This window comes from Etheostoma cragini, chromosome 7, assembly GCF_013103735.1.
Source record: "Etheostoma cragini isolate CJK2018 chromosome 7, CSU_Ecrag_1.0, whole genome shotgun sequence".
Classification (NCBI taxonomy): Eukaryota; Metazoa; Chordata; class Actinopteri; order Perciformes; family Percidae; genus Etheostoma; species Etheostoma cragini.
Genome location: NC_048413.1, coordinates 15,571,009 through 15,581,677, shown reverse-complemented (window position 1 = coordinate 15,581,677; position 10,669 = coordinate 15,571,009). Strand labels below are relative to the sequence as shown.

General features: G+C 39.6%; 2 protein-coding genes and 1 long non-coding RNA gene across 3 annotated transcripts in view; all 3 read right to left on the bottom strand.

The window, feature by feature from the left end:
* LOC117947806 overlaps positions 1-9,818 on the bottom strand; it is a 19,174-nt gene extending 9,356 nt beyond the window's left edge. Inside the window, exons 1-3 of the long non-coding RNA XR_004657318.1 lie at positions 9,809-9,818; positions 8,487-8,492; positions 8,024-8,027 (exon numbers count right to left, since the gene is read on the bottom strand). This is a non-coding gene — a long non-coding RNA (uncharacterized LOC117947806). The remainder of the gene's footprint in view (positions 1-8,023; positions 8,028-8,486; positions 8,493-9,808) is intronic.
* mipa (major intrinsic protein of lens fiber a) lies at positions 7-1,975 on the bottom strand. Its single transcript, XM_034877058.1, has 4 exons — positions 1,242-1,975; positions 746-910; positions 566-646; positions 7-453 (listed from the first exon to the last, which is right to left on the bottom strand). Exons 1-4 carry the CDS (start codon positions 1,599-1,601, stop codon positions 268-270), a joined length of 792 nt encoding a protein of 263 aa, XP_034732949.1. The 5' UTR covers positions 1,602-1,975; the 3' UTR covers positions 7-267.
* ptges3a (prostaglandin E synthase 3a (cytosolic)) lies at positions 4,999-8,024 on the bottom strand. Its single transcript, XM_034877078.1, has 8 exons — positions 7,815-8,024; positions 6,811-6,924; positions 6,588-6,657; positions 6,402-6,500; positions 6,046-6,135; positions 5,889-5,945; positions 5,714-5,741; positions 4,999-5,185 (listed from the first exon to the last, which is right to left on the bottom strand). Coding segments are annotated over exons 1-8 (480 nt in total). The 5' UTR covers positions 7,817-8,024; the 3' UTR covers positions 4,999-5,165.
* Positions 9,819-10,669: the final 851 nt, after the last annotated feature.

Sequence of the window (10,669 nt, the reverse complement as noted above, 5' to 3'; positions counted from 1 at the left end):
GAGGAAGGGTGGGTAGAGGTAAAATCAGGCAAGATGGTCAGGGCTGAGGGTTCCCCTTCACTGTAATTCAATAGGTCCAGTTCTGGATACAGAACGAGGACAACAAAGGTGTTTGGGTCATGTGTTAGCATGTGTGTAGGCGGGAAGGAGGTACGTGCACAGAAATGCTGAGTGGGAAGAGGATGGACCTGGAGCTGAGGGTGCAGATATAGGGGGGAGGGGTAAGGAATTGGGGGGGGGTCAGAAAGCCAATCTTCTTTTCCAGGCTTATAGGGCCTGTGTCTTGAGCTCAATGGGCTCTCCCCTGGTCTCCTGCTGGCCCTCTGCCTCTGGAGGCCGGATGCCTTTGAGTGTGGCGAGCCTCTCAGAGAGGCCGCGCACACGGGGGAACAGTATGAAGTCATACAGCAGAGCACCCATGGCACCACCAATCATAGGTCCCACCCAGTACACCTGCCATTAACAGAAAAAAAGCAAGAGCAGAACGTGTTGGCGAGTTTGAATATGTCACATTACAAAGCAAAAGTTTGTAGTGTAACATGATTTAGAGAAATTATCATCTTACCCAGTGGTTCACAAAATTCCTGACCAGGACAGCAGGGGCGAAGGACCTTGCCGGGTTCATTCCTGCTCCAGTGTAGTATATCTAAGTGAGAGTAGTCCAGGGTTAAGACTGTAAATGTGTATATGTGACGTGATAAAATGGTTAGATTCTTAGATGCCATTTTCTCTGGTTGGTCCTTACCCCAAGAAGATGCCCCAATAGCACAGAGAACCCGATGGCAAGGGCAGCAGAGCCCAGACGTCCATTGCGCCTCTCATCAGTCACAGCAAAGATGCAGACGACAAGCTGCAGGGTGAGGAAGACCTCTATGGTGGTGGCCATTCCCAGGCTGATGCCTGGCTGCAGCTGAAATACGGGAGGGGGGGAAGAAAGATTAAATGAATTATGTGAGTGCATAAATTAAAAAGACACAATGATCATGGTTTTACATTTAGTTAGACACAGTTAAATTAATATTTACATTTGAGGCAGAGGTAGTTTTTATACATAAACATTTTCATTTTCTCCTTCCAATAACCTTATGTCAGACTTGTCAGGTTTAGATCTATATTGCTTTTCAAGACATAATAAGCAATTATGTTTGTGAATGTACAATAGTACATTTCTAACAGTCAGAGCCAGTCTGCACACTTGTAGTAACATATGTGGCATTATCGTGACTGGCAGGTAATCTTACCGTGTTAAGTGCAAGGTTTCCTCTCATATTGCCTGGCGTGACCCCGTAGAGCACGGCAGCACCAGCCAGTGCTCCAAGACACTGGGCCACGATGTAGAAGAAAGCACGGAACAGGGACATCTGGGAGCCGATCAGGTAGGCAAAGGTAACAGCTGGGTTGATGTGACCTCCACTGATGTGGCCGATGGACTGGATGAGGGTGGCAGCCGCCAGCCCAAAGCAGAAGGCAACGTGAAGAACATTATGGGGCCCAGTGGTCCAGCGGAGGGCTGCCCCCAGCCCAAAGAATACAAAGAACATGGTGCCATAGAACTCGGCAAAGACAGCCCTCCAGAACGACATGGACCTGAATTCCCACATGGTGGCAAAATGTCAAAAAGCAACCTCTAAATATTGGAGGGATAAAAAGTCAACAGAGAAACTAACTGATCAACTAAAAAGGGATGCTGTTTCTCCACAATAATGACAAATGAAAATGTTGCCTTCAAACAGAAACTGCCTCGCTAAAAACTAAATGCAACAACACATAAACTGCCCGACATGTAACTCTAATGCAACTGTGAACAATCTGCTGCTCTAAATTCTGATTTCTGTCATAGAGAGCTCCTGAGTGGAGCAAGACGCCAGTCTCTGTGCATCTATGTGCCAAACCCGCTGGTTGTTAGTAGGAGAACATGGATAGACAAACGTTAAGTATGTCCTGCAGACATTCAGCCTCTTTACCAGAGCAGGGGGGACTCAGAGGCCTTTTTATAATACCCCAGGGGCCACAGCAGCCCTGCCGGGCCCGGGGGAGGGGCCAACACACAATACAACAAATCCAAACAAACTCATTTAACCCTTCTCCACCCTTGACTTTCCTCTGTCCGTTCATTGTAGAAATAACTACCAGGCCCAGAAATAATCAGAGTGGTCCTTATTATTATATAATATTATTTATGTGTGAAAGTTTTCAACATACTGCAGTTGAAGGAGTACTTTTAAATTATTAAATTATTATAAATTGTGACTTGAGGTTGAATTTACGTGGGGAGGACAAGCAGAGAAGTAAACAACAGCATCTTAAATACCATCTTATGCTATTTCCAGTCTTGTTTTACTGCAGGATGTGGAGATATTGTATCTGAGTACCACCAACAGTCTGGTTGAGGCATTAATACAAAACAAAGGGGTAGACATCTCATGTATAACCATCAAACCTGAAAATAGGAAAGTATGGGGTATATGTTGGGCAGAACCTGTGAGTTGGTATAGTTAGAGTGTACTGGGAGTTTTGCTTTATTTATGATCATTTTTATGTTTTTACAGTAATTACAGTCCCCTTTTCACTAAATGTCCATGATTTTCTTTTCATTGTCTCCCCTGTAATGAACAGTTCACATTCACTCAAATCAAAGCTGGGATCAACAAAGCCCGAGCAATTTCTCCACTTGTGCTCTGGATTGGTACAAAATAGGTTTGTGGCAGCAGAACTGATTAGGCACAGTTTTACTTTGTGTGTGTGTGTGCTGGGCGGGTTTGCAGGCTCAGGTCAGATAAAGCGGTGGAAAATCCATGGTTGGAGAGGAAGAGGGGAGAGCAGGCTTGGCATTGAGCTTCTGCACTGGAGCATCATGCTGACCAGGGCGGCCAGAGGGACGGCTGCAGCCTTTTGAAAGGATCATGCTGAGCTCACTGAATTTCTCCTTTCATGCATAGAGACAAAACGCTGGCAGTAACAGTTTCTGCTGGTTTCTATGATCTGTTTATCTTACCCTCACTGTTGAATCTATGTGAGTTCCCGTGTCTGCGGGCCGGACTGGCTGTTTGCATTTGCCTCTGCACTCATACTCCAGAGTTAGGTTGGAATGACACGAGAACAATATACAAATGTAATCAGCAGATTTCCATGTCTCAAAAGATGTAGATCACATTGGCAGTTGTGAATTAATGGGATTTATCATCAATTGCACAACAGCCTAACATTTGGAAGTTTTCCCCACTCAAATCATTAAACACATGGTGAACAAAATGTATCACCACCATATGATAAAATTTTCTTTTGCTGGACAAACACAATAATAGTTTAATAGTGTTGATCCATATTCTGACAGTTCATTAGTTTGCCAGTTGGTGCAACACTGTTGTGATGAGTATTACGTCCTCCTCATGACTCCCTCAGTCAGTGGTAAGCTACCTTTTGTGGGTTTAAGCACACAGTTTAGTTTTACAGGGGAGGATGTCGAAAAGGTGATTGCATTGTACTTTCCTGTTCCCTGGGTCGAGAATGCTGACACAAGCAGCCCCTAAACATCTCACACCGGAGTGAAAGCTCTGGCCTACACTCATCACACAGTGGTGGAAACATGTACTGCAGGACAGATCAGGTGAAGGCCCCACACACACAGTATAGACGTTCGACTTCAGAGGTGCTGATTTAAAAAAACCTTAGCGAGGTATATTTGTTTTACCTCTTTCAAATGATCCATTCATGTTACATATTTCATTCAAGATACCATAAATAAAGCATCTTTATCAACAATCTATGGTTCTATGAATACTCTATGGCGTTAACATGTAGATAATTAAATTTAATACCAGATACAATAGGAGGTAACATTTTTGCTAATTACTTGTGAGGGAATTATTTGCCGCAGTTGCCATGTTTCAAAACAGCAACACCACAAAAAAATATACTAGAAATCCACATTAGAGAAGGTCAGTGTTGCATTTCCTTTTTGTATTACAATAAAGATGAGATGGGAACCCCGATTGTAACATTAAAAAGAAGTGAGAGCACACCAAGGATTCACTTTAGTATCCCGAACCTTTAAACATTGTTTAATACTGACCCCACATTAACGCGAAACAGCCTTCCTTTGTGTATTCTATCAGTAAACTTCATTGAGTTAAACCTTTTTATCACTTGGAAAAAGTGGTGTTTCAATACTTAAGCCTTGTTTTCAATGGTCTGAAATAGTTTATTAGAAACGCATACCCAAACTCCCACAGCATAAGACGAATGCAAGTGTTCAACATGTGTTGAATCGAACACACAAGCCTCCAAAGCATAGTCGTAGTGTATCTGTTTAACACACATTTAAAACCTGTATTGTATTATAACTATTTGGAAACTTGTGTTAGACTACATAGTATCTCTGCCTTCACCTCAGTATGCATATGAAAGAAAATTAATCGTACTTGCTACAATGTTTTGTACAGTGGCATAAACAATTAAAACTTAACTTTGCAAACGGTATTAGTATATGCAAAGATTGTACCACTATCGTAATTTCAACAAAAGCTGTAAATTGCACAAGCATATCTGTTTATTGTAAATGCTAAAATGTTTAAAATGAAATCATCATTGTTAACATGTGTAGATGTTGGCATACATTGGAAAAAAACATTTCAAGCAGAATGCCAGCTTTTTAAATTAACAAACAAAATAAGTGCATTTTACAATACAAACATTAAAAGGGAAAAATCTGTCATTAAAAAAATCTACTTTTTTGGAAAATAGGCATTTTAAGTTTTTTTCTTTTCTTTAGAAATCACAATGTACATAATCTGACATCGCAAAAAACAGAGAGAGAGAGAGAGAGAGAGAGAGAGAGAGAGAGAGAGAGAGAGAGAGAGAGAGAGAGAGAGAGAGAGAGAGAGAGAGAGAGAGAAGGTATAAGACATCACATCCCATTGCAGTCATTTAAGTCAATGAACAATAACATTTTCCTTTCAACAGAATTGTCCTAGCAGAACGGAACAGCATTGTATATCGCTATGGATCGCTATGGATGTGCATGTCTGTATCCAACAGTCACTCCATTGAGGGGTTTCGCATTGGAAACTGAGTGGAGTGATGAGGTCTCTTCTCCAACATGATTTCTCTCTTCAACCAACTTTTTAACTTGCTTTGTTTACTACTGAGGTGGCATCCATGTTCATCTACTCAAGGTCAGGCATTTCTGGAAGAAAGACAAAAACATTCCCATTTGTTATTTTACGGCGAGAGTTAACCATCTTTTGCTTAACTCTTTTTTTGATTGAATTCAATTCATTCTGCGTCAAGAACAGATATATACAAGAGAGACGTAGACTTCTCTTCATTGATCCTTTGGGGATGACCCCCACAAGTAAATTGAATTTACAACAGCAGATTTCAGCTTACAAAACACTTGATAGAAAATAAAGAGGCATAGAAAATACAGTGTAGAAAAAGACAGTAAACGTCTGGCTATAATAAAAATCTTCAGTATAAATTAACAGTTAACAGAGAGAAGTTAGAGTGCAACATACCATCAGTACACCCACTACAGGGGGATGATATAATCCTTCCAAACATTTAATATCTTTCTTAACAGATTCTGAAAAGTCATAATCATATGCATTTGGCACTTCCTAGCATTATGGCTTGGTCTTCTCAACCCATGGGATCTAGTAACTATTGATTACAAATGTACAGACATCTCTTTTAATATAATACTGGTACTTACTTTCATCGTCATTGTCTGCAGAATCATGCTGCAAAAAAACAAAAAAAATACATTCTTCATACACTGCATTACCTGGTAAATATCACTTAATTACATTTCTCCAAACAAAACCATGTTTTTAATTAAAGGATATGAAGTATAGAAAAAATCACTATATGTACTAAAAGAACCATACCTCTTCTTCTGCACCATCTAAATCAGGTAAATCATCCCCTCCCATTGTGTTCATCATCTGAAGAAATGCACAGGAGACACAAATCAATATGTCAGCAGCACTACAGTAAATCTAGGCATGCACTCATTTAAGCACTGTACTTGTTAAATATGCTTACCTCTGAGAATTTATCAAAACTTGACAAATCCTCTTCTGAGTCATCCTCCCAGTCTTTCCAATTATTGAAGTCCACACTCAGCCAGTTGCACTAAGAGAAGACAGATTTAGCAATATTTTACAGATTTTAACAGCTGTTTCTTTATGAAGACATTTACTTAGTTGTTTAGCTAGGTGGCATATTATCCCTATTTTTAGAACTAAGAATTGGCATGCTTTTAATTACCAGGCAGCCAGATGCAAGTTTTAATAATATATAGGTTAAATAAATAAGCTTGTAGTTTACCAAGGTTTATTTAATATGCCTTAACATAGATGGATTGAAAAGGTTTTGTTGTTTTAAAGAATGAAAGTTACCTTTGACTTGTCTTTGGTAAGTCGTGGCCATGATTTCCCAGGCTCCGCTTTTCGTAAACAACACAACACAGACCTGTCAGTGCGCCTGTATTTAGAGCCCTGTGTGGAACAGAGAGATGGGTGAAGGCTTTGAAGGAATAAAACATGTGGAAGAACTGCAACTAGGTCTACAGGTGACAAACGTACTTTGGGGTCAATCTCCCCGAAAAGGTCCACAGTATTCTGTTGTTTGATATTATCTGTTCCAGTGATGCAGCTGTAAGGCAAAAAGAGGTCATGATATTGCCTATATCACTGCTAGCAATTTGTGCTGTCATCATCCTGCTTCTTATGGGTCATCTTGTCTTTAAGATGATTCTGGGAAGAAATTCCCAGGAATATAACAATTGTAATATTAATTGAAACTTACCTGAAATCAAATTTGGACTTGTCAAAATGTACTTTTACATCTTTACTGTCCTCCACGCAGAACTCTATAAAAACAGAGTCTCGTCTGTCATACCACTTGGCTGTTGCAGGCTGCCTAAAAAATAAATTAAAAAAAGAGTAGAAATATAGAATTTAAAGTAACATTAATACACTCTAACCCTGCTCCATTATAGTCCGACCTGATAAGGGTGGTGGGGGGGAGAGACTGGTGTATGTGGTGCAATACATGCTGACCAAAGCGTCATTCATTCATTCATTCAAGATTAGGGAGCTATGCGATCCTTTACATCTTTACATACCCAAACCAATAGCCTAACAATTAACTGTTCTATTTAGATAAAATTGTTAAGCCATTTAATCAAAGAGGAGCAATGCTTACATTACATACAGACAGCTAGCTAGTAACACGTGTCTTGGCAATAATTATCACAATGATAGGGAGTTAGGTAAAGTTGACGCTACATTCATCGTAACGTTAAGATGAATTGCTATTTGGACGTGAATCACAGTGAGAACATGACTGGATAGGGGCATAATGTCAATCGCTGACATGCGCGTGTAACGTTTATGGTATAGTGTAAATGTGTTTTAACTAAAGTGAAATTTTCCGAGCTAACGTTAATCATGACACCATGTTTTTTCAGTGCTAACGCTAGCTAACATCAACGTTACCCCTTGGTTGCTTGACATTAGCCTGCTTGCTAACGATAACGTCGCGTAATGAAAACTAGCTAGTTTGTCATCTTGGAAATGGCGGTGCCAAATTACACTTGTCTGAGGGACAGTGGACGTTAGCTGTTGGTGGATTTAACGATAAGCTGTATCTTTTAGGCATGACAGCCGTGTATGTCTGCACTGCTGAGGCTAACGCGTGTGCTTAACGTTAGCTCTGTTAGCTAATGTAAGCGGGGTGATCCTCTTTACCAAGACTTGTAGCTAGTTAGCTACGACCGTTAATGACTACATAGTAAACCCAAGACTTACATATCCACTGTTTAGCAATTAAACTTCCTCGTTGGACCACGATATAGATAATGTTTGCGTTAGCTCCTGAAATAATGACTGAAACCGAAACGGTTAACTCTCTAATGTTCACGACACATCATGCAGCAGCAGTTTGCTTCCAAACATCGCGTGTTTTCCATTCTCGTGACGTACCTTTTCACAGACCGAAGCATGTGTCCGTCGGAGACAGTTCTAGAACGAGTGAGGTTCCAGAGCAGCTCAAGAGCTCCACCACGAGTCTCCCTCTATGTTACACAGTGTGGTAGAAGGGAACTAATAGCCAGCCTAGTTAAATGAATACATAGCCTACTAGGCCTGCCTACCCACATGATAACTGTGTAGGCTACTGAATTATGTCAAGAGTTCCTCATAGCAGGTTCTTTGAATCCTTCCACTTTTGTGTGGGAGAAAACATACTAGATCCCTTAAATAAAGTAGAATACCACCTTGTTGAAATACTCCAAGCAACAGCCCTGCATTTAGAATAAAAGCAGCACTATCATTTGCCCATATCAAGGCTACTCGACTCAGAAACCCCAATGTAAATACTTTTATACCATAAGTCTACTATTAGTATTATTAATTTAGCTTAGGCTACATGTCGAGGGGAAACTTTGTATCTATTTTATATTGAGTGTTATAGGTTATAACAATAGGCTACAATGCATCATATGTTTAGCATGCAAAATCGTAATTGGTGAAGTATTAACTATAAGTGTCAAAACTTTCAAAGTAGAGTAGGTGTATATAAATTTAGTGGAGTTGAAAAATATAGTGACATGGAATACAAATATCAAGTAAAATACAACCTCAAATTAAACTTAAAGGTGCCCTGTGGAAGTTTAATTGTGTGCATTCAGAACTTATAATGTTAACTTGTGATCTCCCTTCACAGCTTGCTTGTCAGTTGGCTTATGAAGAGAAGTCTCTTTATCATCACTCCTAGCCATTATATCAGAGTGATTTATAGTTTTATCAATTTAGGTACCCAATATAGGTGGAGGCTTACAGTTGCACATGCTGCTGCAGGTGTTTGACTTCTAGTGGTTTTCTTAGTGGCACTCAAGCAGCAGAAAAAGACATCTAACTTTAAAGCAAATAGTGTTAATTTGGGCAGCTTTAAGCAGTTAGACAAGAGAGAAAATGAATACCAGGTGCCAGACATGTGCCTTTCTTTTTTTTTCTTAAAGATTATTTTTGGGGGCTTTTCTGCCTTTTGTGGACAGGACAGCAAGGTAAGAAATGGGGAAGACATGCAGGAAATTGTCACAGGTCTGACTTGACCCTTACATCTATGTAAATGTGCGCTTGCTCTACCAACTGAGCCAACCTGGCCACAGACATGGGAGTTTCTGGTACTAGAAGTAGAGCCAAAACAATTGCAGGGACGCCAGGGAAGACACTTTGTAGATGGAGAGGCTGGAGGTAGTTTAAAAACAGGAATTTTTGTTGGCCACAAGAAGGGCTGCAGAATAGAAAAAAATAACAGAAGATCCACCCTAACATAGACTTTATATAGTTTCAAGACTCGTAACTTTAGGAGGTTTCATTTGTGACACATATCCTTTAAATAGCCAAAAGACAAGGCAGTGATGATGTCAGCCAGACACAAATCCTAGAGCTGCTCCACATACAATGAATAATAGAAAAACCCCTGGGACACTAATGCCTCAGCCACCGGGGGCTTTACCATGCAGGATATAACTACATTTTCTAATTCACTGCTGGAAATCCTACATCAATGTCACACTCATTTGACGTAATAGCTAAAAACAAAAAAAAGGCTATACAGAGTCAATCACTATAGTTCGTTCTCAATGGACTGACTTTAAAAAGCTTATGATGACATGATGAGCTCTGTGCTCTGATCTACAGCTCGGGGAGGTAGTTGTCTTTGTGTGAAGATATTGACTTTATTTTCCAACATCAATAGAATAGCACAGATTAAGAAGATTTAACAACTTCAAATGAACTCACATTACAATAAATTACATTTAGCTATCATGTTTTAGCTAATGTTGAGTAAGGCCAACTACTGTATATCAACGAAGGCTGAGACTGTGTTGAACTAGGATGTAAGGGAAAATGAGTCAAACACCTCAGCAGTTTTAATTTAATGTTTATACCACAATGAGTGAGATCACCAGATATCCCCATAGGTTAGCTGAAGAAGTTTAGCTAAGCGCCACGCTTTATTGAAAAAAAAAATTAAGTGTAATAAAAGTATGAAATATGTTTTAGGAAATATTTTAAAATATGTTGTGTGATGTGGCTGGGATGAGCTCCTAAAGCACCGGGGTCCATCGTCTATGGGCCTTCACAGCCAGGGTTAACTGTGACCTCCTAAATCTAATCAAAAACCAAGATAGAAGAGGAGACAGATTGTAGCATGGTTTCACTGATGTTCATATGAATCAAGCTTAAGGAAGCATTACTATCATGATTTAGTAGGTGTTGAGGTTGTTGATATATTGCCATGAAGTCAGTGTATTTGGAGATGTATTGCATTAGTAGATCTGTAAATCAGTCTTAGACAGAGAATATCTACAGAGAAGCATAGGCCTACTGTCATCTTAGTTCAATTTAATATCACTAGTATGATGTTTGAGTTAAACTCAGGTGGACAGCCATGCATTAAGTCAAAAACAGTAGGATGTAGACTGTGTTGATTTAGGCACAGTTCCTGTGTGTTTAAATCTTTTCTAGTTGGAGAGTCCATCCAAACAGATTTGCTCCCATCCTGGATTATTATTATCATTATTATTATTATTTTTATTATTATTATTATTATTATTATTATTATTATTATTATTTTCTGACTACTTTAAATGTGT